The 24,843-nt window shown below is 44.1% G+C and overlaps 1 protein-coding gene across 5 annotated transcripts in view; it reads left to right on the top strand.

Moving 5' to 3' along the window:
* Positions 1-3,285: 3,285 nt before the first annotated feature.
* The window catches only part of PCSK5 (proprotein convertase subtilisin/kexin type 5), a 436,496-nt gene continuing 414,938 nt past the window's right edge, over positions 3,286-24,843 (top strand). For 3 of the 5 annotated variants that reach the window (XM_008515633.2, XM_008515632.2, XM_008515634.2), the window contains exon 1: positions 3,286-4,024. In XM_008515633.2, coding sequence (XP_008513855.2) covers positions 3,833-4,024 — 192 coding nt within the window. In that variant the 5' untranslated portion in view covers positions 3,286-3,832. The remainder of the gene's footprint in view (positions 4,025-24,843) is intronic. The other 2 variants (XR_011531551.1, XM_070590114.1) reach the window with 2 other exon arrangements.

The following is a 24,843-nucleotide window of genomic DNA, read 5'->3' as shown; positions in this document are numbered from 1 at the left end:
TCAGCTCCGAACAGTCCATTACCAATTTATCACTGATTCACAGGATCTCAGGTTAGAAGAGATCTTAAAGTTCAATTTCCAGCAAAGGATGTAGCAGAGGAAGAAATGAGGCATCTCATAAGGCAAACTCTTCCCAGAATAATTTGCATTTGCAGAGTTTCAAGATGAGTCCTATGGAACGCTTGTTCACTTCTCCTTCTAAATTGCCTGGATTTCTGTTCATTGCATTTCACTGAAATTTTCCCTTGGAGCTAGGAGAGGGACCTTGGCAGAGAGGCCAAACACTAGTGGGGCCTCATTATCAAGTAATAAGCTGCTAAGTATAAGGCAGAGTAAAACTTAAAACTGCCTAGTTTCCTACAATATGGCACAGAGGGAGAGTCGAGGGTCAAATCGTGCAGAGCTACTCTTCACATACAAAAAGGAAGCATTTGTGCAAAATTTGGATTTCGGCTTCTTTTCCAATCTTAGCAATGGTTTGCACTAACCATTACTATTCTATCAGTTCCTTGTGCCTTTGGCTACTGCGGCATTGACAATAGGGCTGACGATGATAACCAATAGAGCTTAAGGTCATGAAAGAAGATGTTTTTTGCTGCCACTATTGATCCTTATCTGGAAACTTCATTCTGGCCAACTGGCTCTAATCAAGGAAGCTAATGAGTTCATTAAGGTAAATCCCAAAGCAGGAATCAGACTGTGCCTGTGCATCAATGGGAGAGGGGCTTCTTCGGTATCACTTAGGTTTAAAAATCACACTCTTCCAGAATGTACACATAATTGCAGCGGGAGACAACTGCAAAAGGGATGGACAGGAAGATGAATGAATATGCATTCATGGGTTTGATTTGACAGACAAATGGGGGTTCCAAATCTGCTTCTTTTAAACAGAGCTAGGTTTTTCCCTTCTAAATACATATGCATCCAAATGGAAGAACCTACCCTTTGAGTAAGCTAAATATTGGCCCAGGGATTAGTTTACAAAGCAGAAAAGTGGTTTGCCCATTTCCTACCTCATTTTCCAATTTTCTCTCATGTTCAATGCAGCAAACGCTGTGTGTGTGTGTGCCAACCAGGGCACGCTCACAGAAGGCGAGAGTGTTAGTGGAAAGAAAAAGAGAAAGACATCATGGAGAAAAAATATCAATGAGTGATTTTACCACTCTTAGGAAACAACCTCAAGGCCTCAGGGGACCTGGGGCAGTGATTCCTCTTCATTTCTTTCAGAAGTTGAAGCCCAGAGGCAACAGGGCTTTCAAAGAGAAGCATTTTGCACTGCGTTTGCAATCCTGAATAATAATGGCCCCAGAGTCCCAGAGAAACCCACGGGCCAGGCTTCAAACTTGACTCAGGAAGTTCCCTGTGCAGTCCTCATAGAGGCCACCCTCCCTCGATCATTGTCAGAACAGGCTCTCCCTCCCGTCTGACAGCAAGTGCCCACAATTCTGAAGAAAGACTGACTGTCTCTTGTATGTGTATTGAGATTTGGCTCTTAATTGAGATCTTCCCATCCCATCTGAAACCCATCAGCTTCTAGAGGAATAATCCAATGTCCCCATGGGTAGATGCAGGTGGTCTGAGTGGCAATTAACAGTGATCTAATAGATTGTAAACTTTCTGGACTCCAGGTTCGGGAGGGAGGAAGAGGTGTGTACAAAGGGACTGGCTGGTAGCCAGGCTGTGCCAAAACTAAAGCGCAAGCATGTGCTTACGCTTTTCCACCGATCAACAACAACAACAAGAGTAACAAACGACATTTACTCTAGTTATTCGGAGTCTGAATTCCACTACCCCTCTGCCCCTCCCTTTCCTTCCCTCTTCCTCTTTCTCCTGCATCCATTACCATGCCTGCAACATTCAAGGTGCTCAAAAGAGATGTGTCGAATCAGTCAAACACATAAATTAATAAAACATGTGCCCTTCTGCAAATGATTTGGTTTTTCCAACCCTCCACTTCTTCATCAGTAACATGGAGATAATGTTATTTTATGGGTTTGTGTTCAAGGCTACATAATATGTAGCATGCTTTATATGATGTGTAAAATGTCATAAAATGATCATTTTGAGTTATGAATTTAATTTTATGAATTTTGTGAACTTTAAATTTATGAATTTTGAGTTTTCAGATATGGTTCAGCTGAGGGGAGAGGAGAGCCAAGTGAAGATATATGCAGATAAAAGAATCTTTACGCAAAGCTATAGGTGTGCTTGGTTAAATAATCTCAAATACATGTAACCAATGTTCAGGAAGAGAGATAATGGGGGATGGGAAAAGGAGAGAAAAAGAAAGGAGGGAGGGAGTTCGGGATATAGTGAATGCTTTTAAAGTCACTTGAATTATTTCATAAAGGGTAAATTTTCTTTTCACAAGAAATCATCCTGTGCCAAAAGAGGCGGGGAGGTTGTTCAGCAGAAGCGGGTTAATCCGAGCTCCCTCCTGCGTGTTGCAGGCCACAGTGCCTGATAGAGCCATGAAAGCGGCGCAGCCACATATTTCATCAGAACTTCCTCTGTGGTCCTTTTTATATTGAAGTCTCTCACTGTTACAGGGCCGTGTTTGGAAAAGTTGGAAAACTTTTCCCTTGGTGGAAAAAAGATGCCCTCATCAGACTCAGTGCAGCGAATGAATGAAGTTACTCCCTTGGCTCAACATCTCCATCTACTTTCAAACCAAATATTGATAGAAACATCTTCCCTCAATTCCGCGGCTGGAATTTTACTCTCCGGTAGCGTTGCCGAGTATCGGATGCACAGATTTCGAAAGTCCGCAGGAAACAGGCTTGGTTTCGGAGCCAGTGGTTGGTTTTTGCAAGAGCCGATGCTCCTTACAGTCCTGTGTGGTAGCTTCTCCCGGGAGCAGAACGTGTAAAATAAACAGTTGCTGAGAAGCACGAAGAATTAACGAAGTGAAAATCTCGGGTTATTTGTTCGGCAATTGACACGCAAGTGACCTCCTTAAATACTTGTTTAAGGAGGTTCAGAGCGAGGATGAATGAATCTTCGGGGCGCTTGACTCGCACCGGCTTGTAAATCTCTTTTAGTCTTTCGGGAAGTAGCGGTAAATTAATACAAATCCAGGAAGGCGGGGAGAGAAGCGGGTAAAACCATGACGCCGGAGCTCTCCTCCAAGTCCTTTGGAAAGACTTGCTTTTGCTGCCCGGGACCCTGGAGGTTACAGCCGGGAGAACCCGGCGGCGCTAGGACCTGGTTGGCGCCTGGCTGCGGCCGCTTTCGGGCGGGAGGAGGAGGGAAAGGAGGAGGGGGATGTGGGAAAGGAGGGGTGTTAAGGGGGGGAGTCATTTATGCAGAGCAGGCGCTGCTGCCATTGCCACTCACACTCCCCGCGCGCTGCTCGGAGCCCGAGGGAGCGCAGGGAGCAAGCTAGTGAGCGCTCGGAGCCCGGGCCAGCAGAGGGGGCGCCCGGCCGCTGCCTGCAACGCCGCCTCCGCCGCGCTCGGGGGCCCCGGGAGGAGCGAGGGCGAGTCGGAGAGTCCGGGAGCCGAGCCCGGCGAGACCCAACTGCGGGAGGGCGCCCGCCCCGCTCAGCCGCCTCCTGCTTCTGAGCCGGCCAGCGCCGGCCGACCGCCCCGCGGGCCGGAGAGCAGGGAGCACAGGTCCCCACAGCCCCAGGGATGGTCTAGGAGCCGGCGCTAAGCTCGCTGCTCTGCTCCCTGCCGGGGCTCGCCGCCTCCTGCCGATCGCCCAGGGCTGCGAGCCGGGGCGGCCCGGGGGCTGCGCGCCGGGGCGGCCCAGGCCGGAGAAGTTAGTTGTGCGCGCAGCTTAGTGCGTGGAGAGAGCGAGCGAGCGAGGGAGGCAGTGAAGCGCCGGGGCCATGGGCTGGGGGAGCCGCTGCTGCTGCCCGGGACGCCTGGACCTGCTGTGCGTGCTGGCGCTGCTCGGGGGCTGCCTGCTCCCCGTGTGCCGGACGCGCGTCTACACCAACCACTGGGCAGTCAAAATCGCCGGCGGCTTCCCGGAGGCCAACCGCATCGCCAGCAAGTACGGATTCATCAACATGGGACAGGTAACCACAGGCTGGCCCGGCCCTCGGCCCTGAAGCTGCCGGGGGCAGGGAGGGGGGGAGTCCCCCTCGACCTCACGCTTGTCCCCTCCTCGTTAATCCCCCCTCCCCCGCTTCCAGATGTGCTCTTGCAGCTGTTGCCCTAACTCTTGAGCGATGCTCTCTCTCTGTACGTCCCTCTTCTCTCTTTCTCTCTCTCACACACACACCCACACTCCCCAAAGTTGCTGGGGTTTATGTTTTGTTTACTTGTTTCTTACAAGCCACGAGGGACAGGTGGGGTTCTCTGGAAGAATCGTGAGTGTGTATACCCCCTTGGTGGTGTCAGACTCGATCAGACCTTTTGACATGGAAAGTCAGAGAGCACTAGTAGCCTGAGCTGTTTTGGGGGAGTAGGAGGTAAGCGCGCCCCTGGTGCCAGCTCCTTATGGTTTCTGAGAGCCGGGGTAAGAGGGAGGCGGGGAAGGGAAAGCCTTTCTTGCTCGGGCTTGAATTTAGCCCAGAAAGAAGTTTTCTCTTCTTGGGCGAGAGGACCGCTGGGCGCTGGAGGCTCAGGAGGCGCGGGGACTGGAGCTGGAAGGGAAGAGAGCGGCGGAGGGAGGGAGGAGGAAGCCGGACTCGGCGGGAGCGCAGATTTTGGGGGAGACTCCCGGCTTCTTCGCCTCTCGCGCGGGATTAGCGTGGGGGTTCCCCAAGGGGTGGTCGGAGGAGGAGGTGGGAAACTCGCTAGACCCGCTGACGCGGTTCTGCCCTGGGAAAACTGTGAGTGTTCCCCGGGAGGGACGTGCGGGGTCCGGAGGCGGCGCCGTCGGGGGAGAGGTGGGCGGGCAGCGGGGCGCCAGATTTTTGTGGGGTGCCGTTCGCGGGCTTTCGGCAAAAGTGCCTGGCTAGGGGACAATGAGTTGAGTGGTGTTATGGGGATGGTCGGAAGCGCAACAGATTTGGAGGTACCTCCAGGCTAACTGGTCTTGGCTTCCTCGCTTCCTTTCCTGCGAGAAATGGGGTGGAGAGGGCTATGTAAGCGGGTCCCAGAAAGTACCCCCCCACACACACCCCTTCCACTCGCTTGGCTGGGCCGACCCTGGCCAGACTCTGGCGAGACTCTGCAGGGGCTGGGAGGCGAGGGTGACGGGGGCGCCCTCGCGGCAGACGCGTTGGTGGGACTGCTCCGGAGGCGCGCGTCCTCCGTGCCCTGCAGGGGTGAAGGCGGGGGAAGGTGCCAGCCGGTGCCACTGGAGCAGGAGAGCACAGACTGTTCTGATGCCCTTGCGCTCCACGTCCAGGAACGCTAGCCCTGGAGCGCGGTGACCCTAGGCTGCCTAGGGAGCTCGGCACTGAGAGAGGAGGCAGAACTGCTGGTCCCTCATCTAGAAGGAGCTAGGGAGCGCTGGGGGGTTCAGAGGAGCGGGAGCGCCAGGTCTTGTGCTTCCCGGGTCCCCAGGGACCCGTGTTTCAGAGAAGTCAGTCCTGTGGAGAACTGAGACTAGGGCAAGGGGCATGGTATGCATCACCCTCCTCCCCATACACCAGGAAGGAAGGGACACCAGCCGGATTTTGTTGCCTGAGTGCCTGTTATGTTCAGGAGCGTTCCATTCTAATGGCTTGTTAGGATTCTACTGGCTTCTTTTTTTTTTTTTTTTTTTTGCTTGAACAAAGTGTTGAATCTGGCTAAGTCTTTTTACATGAGCTTAACGTTGGTTGCTGCCTGTCACCCAGGAGTGTAACTGGGAAGGACAGTAGTGAAACTAGTCGTGTTAATCGTCTTTCCAGAGACCCATGTCTCAGATTCAGCTAACGCTGAGCATCTCCCACATAATAGTGTATTTGGAAGAATAAGTTCTTGCATGTACACTTCTTTCGTAGTCTGCAAAACGACCATTTTTGGTGGGATATTACTTCACGTAGAGCGAAGAGAAAACCAAGACTGGAGAATTTGACCTGCACAGGGTCACCCAGCTAGACAGTGACAAAGCCATGATTGGGACCTAGGACTGTCTGGTCCAGGCCTATTTCTGCGCGAATCCTGCTTTTTAGGATGGGAGGAAGGAGGAAGAAAGTAAAATCCCCATTTCCCTGAATTCTGATTCGGTGGCTCAGTAGACTGGCAGCAAACACCCAGTGTTAATTCATAGATACTTAGATTAAACAGACCTGGACTTCTTGAATCTAAGAAGCTTCGTGACTTGCAAGGGCAGGAAGACCTGTATCTAAATAAACTCATTAAATAGAATCTGCCAGAGTGAAGGAGGAGAAATTGTCACTGAACCCACCCTAGAACAAGCAAATATTGCAGTGTCCTGCAACATCATCTGACTTTTTACCAGGGGCCTTCTAAGGAAGATCCATGGCTTTTCATTTAAAAAGTAATAGTAAGAAAGTTTACTAACAAATAACACCAAATACTACTTATTGCGATTTTTACAATGCCAATGAGGAAATTTACTGCTTGCAGAGGTTACAGAGGATCCCTTGAACTGATGCCATAGCCAGTGTAAAAAGACCAGCTATTCTTACAGTGTAAAGCATTTCCTCTCTAGATCAAAGGAGAATAACCCTGTGCTGAGTCTTTGGGGTAGTAAATTGAGTATTCACACGTGCTACATCATTGCACTGTATGGGCTGAGTGTATTTCTTATTCATCCTTTACTGCTCTGACCTTTCAACACTTTAGACATCCTTTTGTTATTCTTTCTTTCCATCAATAAACCAGCTGTGGTTCAATTGAGGGCAGTAACTAATTTGCATATGTCTCTGGAATGTTCTCCTATTTTTACCTATTTGGGCTGGGGAGGTCCCACTTAATGTGTCACAAATTGGAACTGAGACGTGTTATTGTTTCTGAAGTCATTTAATATCCTGGTAGTATTTTTGATATCGTCAGTATAATTTAGGTGAATAAGGTTGTGACTTTTTCCCACCAGCAGAGGTACAGTTTTGACTGTCTACTGAGGATTTCAGTGTAACGTTTTGTATAGCATCTTAGCATTTAAAAGCCACCAGAGGTAAAATTTCCGGCCTGGAGATTTCTCCAGAAAAGGATAGGCGTGACTCTTGTGTTCATGAAAGATAGGATGTGCAGGGTAACGCCAGAGCAAGCCAGCAAACAAACAGGCAGAAAAGACAGGCTTGAATTCCTGGAAGGGCTCAATGATGTGGGTTTTCTTGCCTTTGGTCATAGAGATAGCATTATGTTTTGGTGGGTTTTCACGTAATGTTAATATTTTGTGAATAGTTATGCCTTGAAATTCTGAAATGATGCCATAATTATTATTAGTAGTTGTTGTCATATCAGCATATATCAGATTTTTCTTGGTATTAGAATGCCCTCCTTTTCTTCCCCTACAAGCCCTGACTCCAGGCGCCCTTAATATCTAGTACGACCAGCACCTGCTGGGCTGGCTGAGGCTGTGCTCTGGGCCTTTGAGCTAACAGTGTAGTGCTTAGAGGATGGAAATGACATAAATAAGACCTGATTATGTTAGTTGTGAACCTTTGTGTGGATGAAATCTACAAACCGGGAGGAATTAATGTCAGGTTATTTGAACCCAGGGAGAAGGTCCTCTGTGAAGGGTGTTTCCTGTGCACAACAGCTGGATTTACCCTTCTGTGGGTTGCTTATAATCTTTGATCCCAAGCTGAGATTACCAGTAGCAAAAACCCCTCCCTAAACCATGTAACTTATCTTGAGCAAGATTCCAGAAGGATAAAGCCAGATGCAAGCAATACTGGGGAAACATTTTACCTGGAGTTCCCATTGAAAGCATAGACTTGGGAACTCTGGAGATGCCACTTGCAAGGTCTGTGAAAGCAGGAGAGTCACCCAACTTAATGGAGCCCCTGTTCCTTCATGTGTAAAGTGATAACCTCTAGGTAATAGTGTGAGTTGACTATGCATTGCTCAGCACAGGCTTGCAGTCAAAGGTTTGTTGAATCTGAATCTGAAATAAGTGAGATTCAAACTTTAGTTAGATATGGAGAAAGGAAGACATTTTAAAAATGGGAGATGGAAAAATGTGAAGATCGGGAAAATGAATTTTTAATCGCTGAGGAAAAAGAGTTAAATCAGAGCTTTGTAGACAGGGAAAATGGTTTTCCATTTCAACTAACAATTGAAAATAGTTTTAAAATAGTTTTCTGTTGGATTCTAAACAATTCTGGCTGATTTCCCATGGTGATGCCCTCCTCCCTGGCTGATCCTTGTTGTAGCCTGTTAGATATTATAGGATAAGCTTTCTAGAGATGGAAGAAGGGGAAGAAAAATATCTGAAGACTGATTATTTTATAAAGCATCTTATCTTGGTACATTATGTTAGATCGTATTTGAATTTGTATTTTGCTTAATTCTGAGTGTAGTGTGTTTGAGGAAGGTCAGAAGAAGCATTTTCCAAATCAGGAAAAGATACTTGAGCCAGAACAACCTTGTTCAGCGATGTTCTGAAGGCCTCCCACTCTGCTGGTTAGTTTTGACCTGTGAGTAATGTGGGAAGTTTGGAATGTTGCTAAATAGTAGAGAGTGAATTCTGGGTGCTTATGGATGGCATTAGAAATGGGGGACGTGGCTAGTCTGTTGGGTTGTATGGGAGTGGACTGTGCTCCCCTTTTTAAACCCTTAGGCATTTTGTAAATAGAAAAGTCAATTGATGTAGGCGTCCCAGCTTGATCCCTGTGTGATCCATCTGACTTTGCACAGGGCAGCTCTTCACACCCGAGAACCTCAGCCCTGACCTCTGCTAAGGTCTCTCACATGCGTAGTTCTCATGAGTAGGAGAACCTATCATGAGAAAAAGTAGTTCAGAATGCTTGGCCTGATGACGGTGGGTCTGTTGCATTAACCTCATAGACTAGGAATGGCTTGTATGTGACCATTGGGATTTTTGGGGTCTATTTGAAATGAAAAACTGCATTCTTGTGAGCCCCAAGGCAGTTGAATTTGCCTTATCGTGCTGTCTCTCATGAGCTTATATCCAGAGGCCCTAACCTTAAAGGTCAGCCAGAGAAGCAGGGTAGTGTGCTGGGAAAATGTCCAGCAATGTCTGACTCTTTGGTTAAGGGAGGGAGTCCTAACCCAGAAACATCCCCTGGGCAGGGAGGGGTATTTGTGTTGTTGGTTCAAGTTATAGGAAGCCGGGTCTGGGTTTTCCCCAAGGCTGAAATATGTCCAGGCATTGCTCAGCCTTGGGACTTTATCACTTGACTAATTCAGGTTGGATTCGATGACAAAGAAGCTGAGTTTGGCTTCCTGGATGGTAAAAATGAATGCTGATAGATATTCATGCACGCTAGAAGATATATATGTATATGTGTATATATGTATATATCTGTTAATTTTTATTTTTATCAAAGTTAAATTTGCACATAGAGTAAAATTAGTCATGCAACATTCTCACTAATTTCAACACATTGGATCTCTACATTTAAGGGTACCAAGCAGGAACGATCAGTGCCAATGAAGTCTTCAGTTTGCATTAATCCTGGGAGGAAAATGAGACCAGAAAGAAAAGAAGACTAGGAGTCAGAAGGTTTGAGAGAAACTCTCGAGTTTTTCCTTTTGTTAACCAATCTGACCCTCAGTGCTGCATTTTTCAATAGGAGACCATAATACCTGCTCCATCCACCTCACAGCGTTGCTGTGAAATCGAGTACCCCATAAATGAACATGAAGGCATAAATAGAATAAGGCATGGGAAGCATGAGGTGATCCATAAGGGCCCCCGAGGAGATGCACAGGCTGCTCCAAGAAAAGTAAGAGAATGCTCTGGTTAATGGGAGTTTCTGTAGGGGAGAAGCTTGTGATTTTCCAGATTCTTGTGATTGCCCTTGGGGATCTAGTGGGGACAGAAGGAGGAGGAGTCAGTGTTGCCCCTCATTCTCCCATTGGAGGACAGTGATAGCTGTACTTTTCCCTTGAGAGCCGTAGAGAGAGGTGTTGGTTGGACAGCTTTGGTTTATAAGGCATATGTAATATGGAGGTTATAAGATTTTTAATTTAAAGACTCAAAACATGTTCTTTTTAATTTAACTCAAATGTGGGTATGTATAGAAAAGTGGTGGGAAATAACACTGAAGTACGTATAGAGCCATAAGGACTGTAGATGGGACTCCTTTAGGTGCAAGTGTCGAAAACCCAGCTCATACTGCTTAAATAAAACTAATAAAGAAGCAGAGAAGGAAACAGAGAATCTGTCAGTTTAAACAGATCCACGTGCCTTTATGTGCAGTTCTGAAAACAGAAGCCGAACCCTCTTTGCAACCAGACCTTGCCTGATCTATACTTTCTTCATGGTAAAACCTATCCTGACCTAGACTGACATTAATTAGGGTGTTAATTAGTTTTGTTGCAGAAATAGATTAATGAGTTTGGTTATGAGGGTGTTGTCCTGGATCCAGGTAGAGGTATGTATAACGTACTTCAGTATGTGCCCCATTGTACTTTTCTCTTCTGAGGAATTCTGAATTCTGAAGGTCATTTAGATCCAAGAGTTTCAGGAGAGAGGTTGTGGGCCTGTCCAGCTGAAAGGCCAGAGGGAGTGCTAGCGTCAGGTGTTTCTCCATTTCTCTGTGTTAGCTTCGTTCTCCGTCAGGCCCTTTCCACAAGGCAGTAAAGCTCATGCATTTCTCAGTACCTCTTTTACCCAGTATTGAAATTAACCCTGAAAAAGTCTCCAATTCCTCCTGATTGGGCCATATCCCCACTTGTGGGCCAATCACTTTGTCTATAGGGGGTGTAGGGGGTGGCAGTATGTTGGTGAGTCAGCTTGGGTCACATGTCCATCCTTGAAGTGAGAGAGATGTTGACCTTTGGTGGGAAACCCACGAACTGAGGAGGGACAGTTCTCCAAAGGAAAAGGAGGTGCTGTCAGTAGAATAAGGGAAAGCAGATGTTGGACAAGAAAAAAACCCTACTACAGATCAGATTATATAAGGCCTTAAGTACCTTGGCTGGGGAGTTTAATCATTATCATGTAGGATGAAGACATATTGAAGGTCGCTGAGAAGGAGGCAACAACCTATTAATTCAACAAATATGAGAGTCCACCATGTAACGTTCATAAGACATTCTCTCCTCTCAAGAGGGTAGGACATTTTTACCCATAACTATCGTTCAGCAAGACAAATACCAATGGACTTAGAAGCAGTGCAGTGTGGTTCAGTCATGCCTGGGGACTCCACTCCAGCAGTGTGCATAACAAACTGGAGGAAGCAGAGAGGCAACTGTGTTGGTAAAGGTTACTGGTAATGAACATAGAAGCTGTGACAATGGAAAGAGAATAGATTTGGAAGTTCTTATAGAGGTGGATTCAGTATGGCTTGGTAACTGAATGGAAGTGGAGGATGAGGAGATCGGAGGAGGTGAAGATGATTGCAGAGTTTATAACCAAGGGACCAGGAGAATGGTGGACTCATTTGTAGAATTAAGGAGAGTCTTCAGAAGCATTCTGGGGACAAAAAGATGGTTCAGCCTTGGTATTGTTGGTAGATAGAAGGGCATGCAGATAGAAATGTCCAGTAGGCAGAAGAGAATTTAGGATGGGAAAGAAGTAAAGACTAGCGCTCCTCCACCCCAATGTAAGTGTAAGTGAAGCTGTGGCAGTGCACGGGATTGCTAATAGATGAAGCACAAAGAGGGAGGAGGGCCGAGGATAGAACCTAAAGAATTGTCTCCACTTAGGGAGCAAGGGGTAAACGGGACAGGGAGGCCCTGAAGACAGACAGTCAGAAAGCCACAGGAGGAATGGGTGCCCCTTCAGAGGATATGCACTAGTGAGAAGTGCTGTGGAGAGAATCCAAGGAGATGAGAACTGAAACGTGCCTTAAAGATTTCATGACGAGGTTACCAATGCCTTTCGCACAAACGCTTGTTGAATAGTGAGGGAGAGTTGGGTTGTAGGGCAGGAGAGGAAGTGAGTACGGAAGTTTTTCATTGCACATCTGCCTACCCAGCCACATTCTCTCCCTTTGTCTCTTTCTCATCAATGTAGTGGGGTGGTTAGGATCATAAGTCTAGAACATCCTAATACTGCTACTTCCTAGGAGGTGGACCCTAGCTAGGGTCTTAAGTTCTCTGTGCCTCTGTTTCTTCTTGTGTAAAAAAGATCAATAGTATTTCCCTCATAGGATTGTTGTGAGGATTAGTTAAAAGCAGTTAGAATTGTGCCTGGCACATACTACATACTCAATAAATGTCAGTTATTATATCTTGTTTTATTCAACCAAATTATGATCAGTTTTTATATACTGTTTTCACTTAACATTACATTGTGAGCCTTTTTCCAACATTACTAAATAATTTTAGACAAATTGTAATGGCTGCGTAATTGAAGGCTCCATATTATGTTATAATTAGTGTGACCATACGTTGTATTTTGCCAGAGACAGTCTGGTTTATGCCTGTGGTAAATCGTTTCACCACTATTAAGTATTTTTTACATCCCCTTTCGCTTTCAAACGTGTCTGAGTTTGGAAGAGAAAGGATATGGTCACCCTAATTCTACGTGTATTTGTGTGTGTGTGTTGTGTGTGTGTAATTGGATATCTGTCCTTCCCCTAGCTGGTGAGCTCCTCTCGAGAGCAGGGCAGTGCTTGCTTCCTGTTTGTGTGCCCAGCACCTTGCACCATGCGCAGCATAGGAGAAGTATAATGAGCACCTGGCACAGACGCATAAAGGGCTTACGTAGAGAGGAGTAGGTTTGGAAAGGAAGAGGAACACTGGGGCCTTGAGACTAAGGAGGAATGAGGGTGAGTGGAGATTCAGGGGAGTTCAAGTTGAGGAGCAAAGGAAGGGAGCATGTGTGTAGAGTGGCCTGGATCTCATTAGTCACTTAGTCACTTCAGAGGTGAAGGCCACCTCCAGAGAGAGGGACAACTGGGTAAAATTAATGTCCTGGTGATTCAGTGTTTTGGAACATTTTTAGGAAATTCTAATAAGAATCAATGATCAATACCTATGAAAACACTCGTGAAATAGCAATGCGATTATTTGCTGCTTGTACTTAGTTATTGCTCAGTAACTAGTGGTTCAATGAGTGAGGGAGAAAATGAACCAATCTGTATTATTTTGTGCTTTTGTCACTAATGCTCAGGAACCTGAGATTACAAAAGGACAAAATAGGGAGTTAGAATTTACTAGGGTGAGAGAGAAGGGAAAAAGAGACTGGGGAGCCGGGAGTAGGGTGAGGGGACAAATGGTTCTTGCATACAAGGGGTACCACCTTTGAAATCGTAGACCACAGTGTACAGGCTTAGAGGAAGGTGACAGGGCCAAAACAGGGCTTGTGGACCAAAGGAACAGGGCAAGTTTAGGGGCTGTAGGGGCTATGAGGTCAAAATGAAAATGGAAGGCCGGTTTGATAAGAGTGGAAGAAGCAGAAGGATGTAGGCCATCCCAGAGGGTACATTTTTCTTTTTTGACAACTCCAAGTTAGAGCTGTTTTGCATGATTATAAGGTCCCAGGTGTGGCCGTGCTGGTTGGCTGACCAGACAGACACCAGGTAAAGTCCAGTGGGGTTGGACAGAGTCAAGAAACTGTGAGGCTGGGTTATTGGAAGGATTATCAGTTCGGATAAGATGAGGATTCCACGTAATTTGTGCTGGTATACCCACTAGGCAGATAAACATGAAGTTTGCCCCACACTTCAATTCTCCTTGGATAAATTTAGGTATTATCTCTACTTTACACGTCTGTGTGCTATTATTTGCTCTGCAGGTCCTGTATCAACGTGAGGGATAAAGACAGACACATGGGTGATTGCTTTCAACTCCCAAATGTGCCTTCCCATATTTGATTTAAAAACTGAGGATTGGATTGAGTACCGTGTAGAGGGAAGAGTGTAAACAGAGAGTGTGAAACCAGAAATAATATTTGAGGATGATTTTAAATGGTTTATACTGTGTCACTTTCTATGTTTGCCTCACCTTAAGTTGTCATGTAGCCTACTTTCCATTATAATAAATAATTATACCTAGAATTTATTCACGTCATGTATTCTGCCCTTCTCAGACATTATTTTCCATAGTATAATGAAGCTTTGTTCTGAACGTGTCTTTTATGTATTCTTAGTCTAATCTTTACTGCCTTATAGGAATATAGATATATTTTTAAATATGTTTTTAAATTATTCATAGATTGATATCTGTCTAATATATAATATTTTTAGATTGCTCTAAATTAGATTAATCTTATTTGCGTTTGTATGTTAATCTGGTGGTTAATTTAGGGTTAACGTCACAAAGGAAGCATTAAGTTTCTAGTTTAATCTGCGTATTATCTAGGAGGTTAAGTCTGTCCTGGGAAAATTATGTTGTGGATACCATGCTGGCATTGAAACTAGCCAAGATTTATTAAAAGCAAGTCCTTTCCTGATGCCTTTCCCAATATATGAATATATATGTATATATATTTATTTATTTATATATATACCATATATGTATTTGTAATAAGTACTTAAAGTCTGATATTTTTGTAGTAAGTACTTAAGGTCTGGTATTTTTCTGCTCTGAGAAGCTCTTACAGCTGTAAAAATATACCAGTTCTCTCCATATTGATGTTCCCAGGCTTGTACCTTGTTTTCACTAGTTGAAATTTCTCAACCAAAATAAAACTGAACAGTGCTCACTAGTTTGAATGCAGGGCGTTGTGGGGCGGACAGTCCCTGGGCCTTTAATCTTGTGAGCAAATACCCATAACTATAAGTTTAGAAGTTTACTGCTCACTCATCCTGGGCCTATTCTGGTTGCATTTAACTAATATTTTTTTTCCTCTGTGTGTGTGGGACCCCATTCATCAATTTCAAAGTTTTTCAAGGGAAAACTAAATTGTAGGCCATTTAGGATTTATTACAGCCTAGCTTCCAGCAAAACCTTTTTGCTTTATTTTTTTTAACTGTGGGGCATCTTTCTATTTGGTTAGTGCTCATGAACCAATTTACCAAATGCTACATTCTTTGACTCATTGTAGGGTGGTATCATTGCTTCTGGGCTGGTTGGACAATGCTGAGAACCAGTAAACAAAACTTAAGACTGAAAACAGGTGACTTGAATTCCACACTAGGTCCTGCCCTGCCCCTAATTTGCCATACATTTATGAGCTGGTCACAGGTTTTCTCTGTCTTAAAGGATTAGTTTTATTTAAGACATAGTTATTAAAGGACACCATTGAGAAAGTGAAAAGACAACCCATACTATGGGAGAAAATATTTGCAAATCATATCTGATGAGAGACTTGTATCCACAATATATAAAGAATTCCTATATGCAATAATGAAAAAACATATGGCCCAATTAAAAATGGGCACAAAAGGGGGCTGGCCCCGTGGCTGAGTGGTTAAGTTTGTGCGTTCTGCTGCAGGCGGCCCAGTGTTTCATTGGTTCGAATCCTGGGCGCGGACATGGCACTGCTCATCAAACCACGCTGAGGCAGCGTCCCACATGCCACAACTAGAAGGACCCACAACGAAGAATATACAACTATGTACTGGAGGGCTTTGGGGAGAAAAAGGAAAAAATAAAATCTTAAAAAAAAAATGGGCACAAAAGATCTGAACAGACATTTCTCCAAAGAAGATGTACAAACAGCTAATAAGCACATGAAAAGATGCTCCTCATTAGACATCAGGGAAATGCAATCAAAACCACAGTGAGATACTAGTTGACGCTCACTGGGATGGCTATAATCAAAAGGACAGATAATCCCAAGCATTGACAAGGATGTGGAGAAATTTGAAGCCCCACACACTGCTGGTGGAAATGCAAAGCGGTGCAACCACTTTGGAAAACAGTCTGGCGGTTCCTCAAAAGGTTAAACATAGAGTTACCATATAACCCAGCAATTCCACTCCTAAGTATGCATGCAAGAGAAATGAAAACGTTTATTCACACACAAACTTGCAGACAGAAGTTCATAGAAGCATTATTCCTAAGAGCTGAAAAGTGGAAACAACCCAAGTGTCTGTCAACTGATGAATGGATAAATAAGATATACTGTATCCATACAATAGGATATTATTCTGCAATAAAAATGGATGAAGTACTGATATGTGCTACAACTTGGATGAACCTTGGAAACACTGTGCTGGGTGAAAGGAGCCAGTCACAAAAGGCCACATATAGTATGGTTCTGTCTGTATGAACTGCCCAGAATAGGCACATTTATGGAGACAAAAAGTAGATTAGTGATCACTTAGGGCTGGAAGGGTGGGAGGAAATGGAGAGTGACTGCTAATGGGTATGGGGTTTCTTTTAGGGGTGATGAAAATGTTCTAAAATTGATTGGGGTGATGTTTTTCACAACTCTGTGACTATACTAACAACATTGAATAGGATACTTTAAATAGGTGAAATGTATGGGATGTGAATTATATCTCAATAAAGCTGTTAAAAAATAGTTGTTGAGTACCTGTTGTTTATTAGCAATTCTAATAACCATAATACTGCTACATTTATCTTTAATAAGGTATCTGCTCACATGGAGCTTATATTATATGGGAGGAGAAAAGCTATAAGCCAGTAGTGAAATGAATAAAATAATGTCAAATTATGATAAGTGCTGTCGGAAAGCAAAATACATTAGTAAGGTAAGAGGTGACAGAGGTGGGGAGAATTCTAGATAGGCTGGTGGGGGAGGCTCATTGAGGAGGAAACACTTGAGCAGAGACATTACTGTTGAGAAGGAGCCAACCACATGGAGGTCAAGGGTGGGGTGAGCTCTGTGCAGAGGAGACAGCCAGTGCAAAGGCCCCAGAGGAGCAGAAAACCGCTGGTGTACATGAAGTCTAGTTAACAAGGAAGACGTGGTTGACCTTGAGGTTGGCGAGGGTGATCTTAAAACTTAACTTTGGTGATGCCATTTCCCTGTTCAGAAGCCACCAGTAGCACCCATTTGCCTACTGCATGTAAACAGATTCCTTCTCTGGGCTTTTAAAGGCCTCCATCTCCTTGTCCTAAAATATTTTTTCCATCCTCTTTTCTGCTCTGTCCCTTATCACAGCCAAACTGGACTTCCCATTGTTCCCCAGATGTTATGCCCAATCCTGTCCTGTTTCTGTGCCAGTCTTTCCGCCTGGAATATTCACCTAACCACTAGCTCTTCTGGAAATTCTCCCTCTTCTTGAAGGCACATCTTGAATGTCACCTCTTTACTGTACTTCACTCTGGGGTAAAATATCGGTATAGGTAAAATCTCTGATTTTTCAGTTCTTTGACTCCCACAGTACTTTGCCCAAAATTCTCTTGGGGAATTTAGTATTGTTAAGTTTTTCTTGTTTTCCTCTTTCAGAGGACTTAATTATTATTCTGTAGCATGTAGCGTGGTGTTCTGCTCTATATAAGTAATCATTAAATATCGGTTGATTCCTGAAGTATTTTATAGACGTGCAGTGTATATACAGTGAAAAATAAATCTGAACACTAGAGGAAAATTTCAACAAATTCTACTCCCCAGTCAAAAAGGAAGGCCAACGTGCATAGTATATTCTGTAAAGGAGTATGGTAAAAAGCAGTGACCTAGGATTGATGAGTCACTTGTGTGTGGATTGCTAAAGTCCAGGGCTTACTGGGAAATGGCCTAACCCTTATCTTTAAGTGTTTCAGGCCTTGGCATCATCAGCAGGGTCATTCTTTCTGGCTTTGACTTCCATGAGAATTCCTAGTGTGCGAGTCAGAGTACACAGAGTGACATTATCCACTCCAAGAGCCAAGTCCCAGATCATCCTAGGACTGGGGTTGCTTCTCCATGGATCCCAGGAAGCCCCGAGGACCCTGCTGGCTGTGGTCGTCTCTCTTGGGGTGGCATTGGAAGTCTTGTGTCTATTGGAGCAGTGGGAAGAACACCACAGAGAGTCCCCTCAATGAAAGAATGGGTCAGTAGGTAAGACAGGATTTCAAATCACAGGCAAATTTTACTATTTGTGTGGAGTCAGTGGGAGTATCAAAAATAAGCAGAATTGGTGCACATGAAAGGTCCTAAAGCTCTGTATAATGTAAGCAGTAGAATCTTGTGATGGTCAGAGGCTCATGGAAGCCCTACTTGGACTGGCCATTTTGAAGGGCCAAAACACTGAATTTAAATCTGCGTGAGAGGAGGGATTGCAGACTCTAGGACAAACAGACATAAATTAAGCCCTGCAGCTTAGCCTTTAAGGAGTGGCTTCAGAAATATCCTTGGAGATAGGAAATAAACTCAGGACAAATAGAGCAGATATCCATTGGGAGTTAACTCCCCTTAATTATAAAAGGAATGCTCTCTTGGGTGACGTGGCCAGAAGCCAGTCTCTCAATCGAGATGAGTCTCCCCATCTGACCTCATCACTTTGATCAGATCCAAGCCTCAAATGACCAGTCCTTCAGGCTCAGCCAGATAGAGGGAAAGGTGAGTTATGTTTTCTGGGTCAGATGAAAGGGAGATGGGAAAGCTGAGTGTTCTCATGCTGTATATAGTTCTGGAGTACATCTATTCCTTCCTCTCAGTGGTGATGGGTCTACTGTAGCTAAGCCGTCTGTTACTTCTTGTTTGGAGTATTGTACTAGTTCTGCCCTGTCCCCACTGTCTTCCCCTTCAAAGCTTGACACCTAGGCAGGTTAATTTTCTCAGAACCCACTCTGGTCAAAAAGACTACTTCTTCCTCTTCCTCCTTCTCCCCCACCACTCCCGCTCCTCCCCCCCCCCACTTCCTCCTTCTCCTCTATTCTAAACATCAATCAACCTAAACATTTTGCCATTCTTTGCCTGTGATCTGCCATTCCCTACTTTTCTGCCCATACTCTGTTCCCGCTGGCTGGTCATCCTCTTGTTCAGTTCTCACTCATTCAGCAAAACTCTTCTCAGATGTCATATCTTCAAATGGAACTGCCTGTGGCTAAAACTTCCTTTGTTTAAACTCTCACTGAACTTTGTATGCTTCTTTTTACTGCATTTGACATTTTTAGCTTGTATTCAATTTATATATATATATATATATATATATATATATATATATATACATATATATGTTTTATGTCCTCTGCTTGATAGTAATCCCCTTAAAGACAGATATCTGTCTGGTTCATCTTTGTATTGCATATGGCACCTAGAAGAGTGCTCTGCAGTTACAATGCCCTCAGAAAAGTATTCTGAAATGGATAAATGGCTGTGAGTAAATAGAGGCAGGGAGTAAAGAGAGATGGCAGCGCTCATTAGTACTATCCATTGAAAATTTCTGGTTTTCCTCCTAGCCTCCTAGGATTGTATTTCCCTATGTTGGGTATTACGGGTGGCCACGTAATTTCTGTTGGCCAATAAAATGTGAGCAGAAGTGACATGTGTTCCTTCTACAACAGTCAGTGCATGACTTGCTGGGATCTGCATCTTCCCTGACGTAATCCACTAAGCTGCAGGTGCTAGATGCTTCCTTAGCCTGGGTCCTTGTGGGATATGATGAACAGCACTCCCGCCAACGCACACTGGACTATAACTAGAGCTAGAAACAAGGCTTTGTTGTTTTAAGTCACTGAGATTCATGGCTTCATTTGTTTCCGCTGTGGAACCTTGCCCATTCTGACTAATACAAGAGTACAGTGCCCTTTCTCCCTAGCCTTGCACACAGTATAGACTAAGAGACGTGATGGAAGGGAGAAAAAGGATTATGTGATCCTCTGGGTAAGAAACCTGTGACATAATAGGAAGACCTCAGTGATCTCCAGTATACATTTTGCTCATTATGCAAGTGATAATTATATGTGTCCCCAAAGTTCAGAAGCCAGATATTAGGTATTTGCAAATGTGTGTCTGTGATTCTGTTGCTTAGAGGAGATTTGCATTTCCTGAAAGAAACCCTGAAGATCCCAGAGCTTAACTGCACTGAGTTGCTTCTCTCTGACCTCGCCACCTTTCTGGATGAGCCTTGTTCCATGAGTTCACATATTCCTGTTCCTTACTGGTGAGCCTCTTTAGAAAATTGAGGGTTTTTTAATTTTCTAAGGAGACAGAAAATTAGTGTATTACAGTTTGTCTTTTATTTTTCCCCATCAAATGAAAATAACACATTAACTTTGTACCTTGAATAATTGTTTCATAGAGAACTTTCTGTCTGCTTGCCAATTGTACTTGCTTGTGCCCTCTCTGAGGGCCACACTGTGCTTTCAGAGTTGTGACATCCATGGCTGCAGAATCCACTTAAATTTGCCACCCCATCCCACTGCCCATCCTGCCTTCGTGGTTTGGGAACTGGCTTCACAAACATGTGGCTATCTGTGCACTCACTGATTTATGTGATGTGGACGCAGCAGGGAACATCTGAGATTTAAAATGTTATGGCCTGAATTTCTAACTGTTGAAACGAATCCAAAGCAGCAGATTTTTCTTCTTTGGCAAGACAAGATTGAAGCAACATGCAGTGATTTGGTTCGCCGATTTGCGAGCTGTTAAAAATCGGAATCACTTAAAACAGGGAGAGTAAGTGCTGCCTAGTGTGAAAAATATTCTAAAGGTCACATGGTTATGTAGTCTTAGACAAGTTAAGCACCATGAAACTAGAACTATTTTGAATAAATTTAAAGCACTGCACGTGAACATGTGGATTTTTTTTGTTTGCTAAAATATTCTGTTGCAAAAGTAGTCAAAATCTTACTTAGTTCACTCTGACTATGAAAAGATTCTAATGAACCCCGAAGGCCCTTCCCTCACTATCTAGTCTCTCAGCTATGGAGGCCATCTCTGGCATTTGTTTCTTTCACTTTTGGGTTTCCCCTTTGCCATCATTCTGTCCTTCAACCTTCATTGCAAATATTTTAGAATATCTACACTATGCTAAGTCTTGGAGATACAGTAGTGCACAAAAATCTCTACCTTCTGGAACTTACATACTCATAGGAGGAGTGTACCGGTTTGCTTCAAAACAAAGTACCCAAAACTCTGTGTCTTGAAACAATAATCATTATTGTTTTGGAGGCTGTCAGTTGACTGGTAGGTTCTTCAGTCCACTGGTGGGTCATCTAGGCCTGGTTGGTCTGGGAGGCCTCACTCGCATTCCTGGTGGTTTATGCTGGCTGCTGGCTTGGAGTATGGGGGTAACTGGCCATGTGTCTTTCATCATCCAGCAGCCTGGCTCGAGCTTCTTTCCATAGTAACAAGACGGTATCCCAACAGCCAGAGGGAGGGAATCTCTCTGTGGAAGCCCTTTTCAAATTTCTAACACCCTGTAGGACAAAACAAGTCACATGACCAAGTCCAGCATCAAAGGTGGAGACATAGCTTCATGCTTTCATAAGGGGAGATGTGAAGAATTTGTGGTGGTGTTTTGCAGTCTACCACAGGGAGACTGTTAATAAATGATTGAATAGAAGAAAAAAACAGTGTCACTTGGTGGTACATGCTATGGACAAAAAGCAGGGAAGGGGGATGTCTGAAAAATTGTTTTCAGTTGTACACAAGATGGCTGAGAAGGTTTTCATGTGAGGGTGACATGAGTAAAGATCTCAAGAAGGTGAGGTAAAGAAATGAGCCTTACAGATATCTGGAGGAAGCACATTCTAGTAGAGGAAACAGCTAGTGCAAAGGCTCTGGACAGAGAGAACCTGCTATAGTGAAGGAACAGCAAGAAGCCCAGTGATGTTGACTGAGCAAGTCGGGTAGCAGATGGGCGGGAGAGGTAATGGGGGTGGGTTGGAGAGGTGAGGTAGATTCTGTAGGTCAGTGCTTCTCCCATTTTAATGTGCAGTTAAGTCACTTGGGGATCTTGTTCAAATGTAGATGTGATTTAGTAGGTCTGGGATGGGGCTAATGGTTCTGTAGTTCTAAGGAGCTCTGGGTGATAGCGGTGTTACTGCTGGTCCTGGGGCCACACTTCGAGGAGCAAGCCTGTAGGTCTTTGCAGGCCGTGCACAGTAAGGACTGGATTTTCTCTGAATAGAAAGGCCATTTAATATTTTTGAGCAGAGTTGTGAGCCATTCTCCACTATATGATGAGAGAAGGTAATTGTTTAGAGTGTTTACATATATATAGTGCAAGGGGATAGAGACATCATGCAGTCTAATAAGCGGAATGTTCTCTGAGTTTGGCTTGTCATAGCTTCAATCATCTGAATGTCCTTTCCTCTACAGGGCTGTTTTCTTCTACTCTGTTGGTGAACAAGAAATAGGCTGATCTCTGGATACCCCCTATGCCACCCACTCCCATACGGCATCTGTTCTAGAACGGACTGGCTTTGTCTCCTTGCAGTCACCCCAAATCTGATTATCGGAGCTGTTCTTGCTCGGCATTTTCTCTCCCTGATCTTCAGCTCCCTTGACTCGAGTGGCTCTGAATCCTGGCTACACAATCCAGTCACCTGGGAAAGAGACCTTCAGCAATTCTGATTAAGTGGCCTTGGGTGGGGTCTGGGCACGCAGCCAGGGTTGAGAACAACTATCTAGCTCAAGTCTTCCTCAGCACCTGGTAGGCTGGCTGTTCCCCCAGAGCTCAGAGCTGCTCTTTCCCGGAAGAATCCACTCTCTGTCCGCTCTGGTCCCAGCCTTCTCTCTTTTTATTACTGTCAAAATACAAGAATCATAGCTCTTTTCCAACCACTGCATTTTGATAGTCAGATTTTGCTTAATTATGGTCTATTTGCATATGGGGTAGTGGGTGATTTTTGTGTGGCTACAGATATAGAAGTGTCCAGTATTTTTTGATGTTTGGTGTCACATATTTGTGCTTTTTTGTGTAATTGATATTGAAAGGCCTTGTCCGCATAACAAATCTTTAAGGATGTTACCAGGGGACAGGATACGAGGAACATGGGCTGGAAGAATATTTGGCTCCAGGTTTCATATTTACAAAATATCTCCCAATGAGCTTATAGGTACAGGTGCATGTCCTGGCTGGACTGAAATACAACGTCCATTTGAAAACTTTCATCTCATGTGTCGATACTGCATTTCACTCCTTATAGTGAGCATTGTGCATTCTGAAACTATCTGGTGACTGGCACAGCATTTTTCTATTACATGTAAACATTTAAATAAATATGCTACCTATTTTTAACATTTTTTAATTTTATGATCCACCAGGCACCTCAAAATAGAGAAATGGCCTGGGGTCTGTCTCCACCTTTGAGAAATCCTTCTGAAACCCTATGAGACTCTTTGGGAGAATACTTTTTTTTTTCCTTTTAATCCATCCTATATGTAAATAGATCTTGTTTGAAGGTCCTTTTTGTCCTTTAATGACTTTTTGTTTTCTAATCAGAAAAGGAAATAAAGAAAAATGAAAGGCAGTGCAAAATATTATCTACAAATTGTGTCTAAAAGTTGCTGTATCATCATGTATCCGGAATGACTTGTATGTGCATCATTAACTTGTAACAGATTTAAACTAATTATTAACTCAACCAGATGGGTTTGCTTGAGTGTTATCATGAAGGGCTCTGTGATGTGAGAGTATGACGAAGTTCCATAAAATTTATTGCTTGAATCTTGCTAGATCGAGCATTCCATTAAGACACTGCCTTTTGCCCCCACATCACCACGTCCGATTTGGTTATTCCTTATCGTTGGGAAGAAAGGGTGTATGTATGTGTGTGGTGTGTTTTAATGAATGGTAATTTATTTTTCTTGAAAGAAATGTCACTGCCCATAGTCCATGGCTTTGGAAAAGTCCCAGTGATGTCTCCTAAAATATAAATGGCCTTCAGGTATTTTAGAGTTGGGAGCAATAATAATGTCACTTGGCCTTGCCTCATTATAAAAGTGAAACTGAGTCCCAGAAAGAAGAGGTATGGATAAAGCACTGAACTGCTGTTTAGCAGACCTGAGTTCCAGTGTATATAATTCTTCACTAATTTTTGCTAATCACTTTTGTGTTTATCAGGGCCTGTGTTTCTTTAGGAGATAATGCGTGTGGGGAAAATTGGTGAAGGGAGTTTGCATATATAAGTATGTGACGTTTGAACAAATGATTCAATTTTGCAGGCAGTCTTTTTTCCCTAGTTCTGTGAAAATCTGACTCTTCTTCCCTTTTCATTAAACTACCATGGTAAGAATGATAGATGTTTTTTAACTGATTTTGATTCAGCAAAAGGTCAGTTCTACCATGGTGGCTGTTTAGTCGTAAGGTAAAAATGACTGATCTGATGGTTAAAGCATAAGCGTCTTGTTGAATCCCTTGGAACCAGAGCACTCTCCTGGGGAAAAGTCTGAGGCTCCTTTTGGGGGAGGTGATCATAGTAATCACTTTTGCAAGTAGGAATATGACCATGTTATAATAGGGGTGCCTTCGCCCGTGACTGCAGGCTGAACTTGGCTTTCCTGGGCTGATCCTGAATGTACTATGTGGTTTGTTAAACTGCGTGATGAGGAGTAAGTTGCAGCCATCACACTGAGCGTGTAAGTTCCACTTATAGATCTGTGGAAGGTCTGTGAGGTAACTAAAATCACAGAATAGAGACGTACCAGCACATCTAGTGCCGTCACTGTAAGAATCCACGTTAACATGATACGTTTGAAGTGGGAGTAAACTTGTGGCAGCCCAAACCATTCTCCACCCTGGGGTTTTATCACTTTAGTTTATTGGGGCTTTAAACCTATTTCACAACTTAGCTACAGAATGTTGGCACGTTTGAAGTAAGAGGGAGGAAAGCTTGTGAAGCCCTGTTCTTCTACTAAAATGCCTACATCTGTTGGAGAGATACAGATGTAGCAATCAGGCCCTATCCAGTGTGTGGAATATTGAAATAATTCATGGATTAATTTTCTGTCCTATAGAAGCCTCAGATAGAAGTTTAATGTGTATTAAATACACTTTTTCTTCATTTATCCAGATATGAGGTATTTGTCCAGATAAGTATATGTCTTCAGTTACTGCAAAAATCTATA

The sequence above is a fragment of the Equus przewalskii genome, chromosome 22 (genome assembly GCF_037783145.1).
Source record: "Equus przewalskii isolate Varuska chromosome 22, EquPr2, whole genome shotgun sequence".
In the NCBI taxonomy this organism is placed as follows: domain Eukaryota; kingdom Metazoa; phylum Chordata; class Mammalia; order Perissodactyla; family Equidae; genus Equus; species Equus przewalskii.
This window is presented reverse-complemented; position numbering and strand designations above follow the sequence as displayed.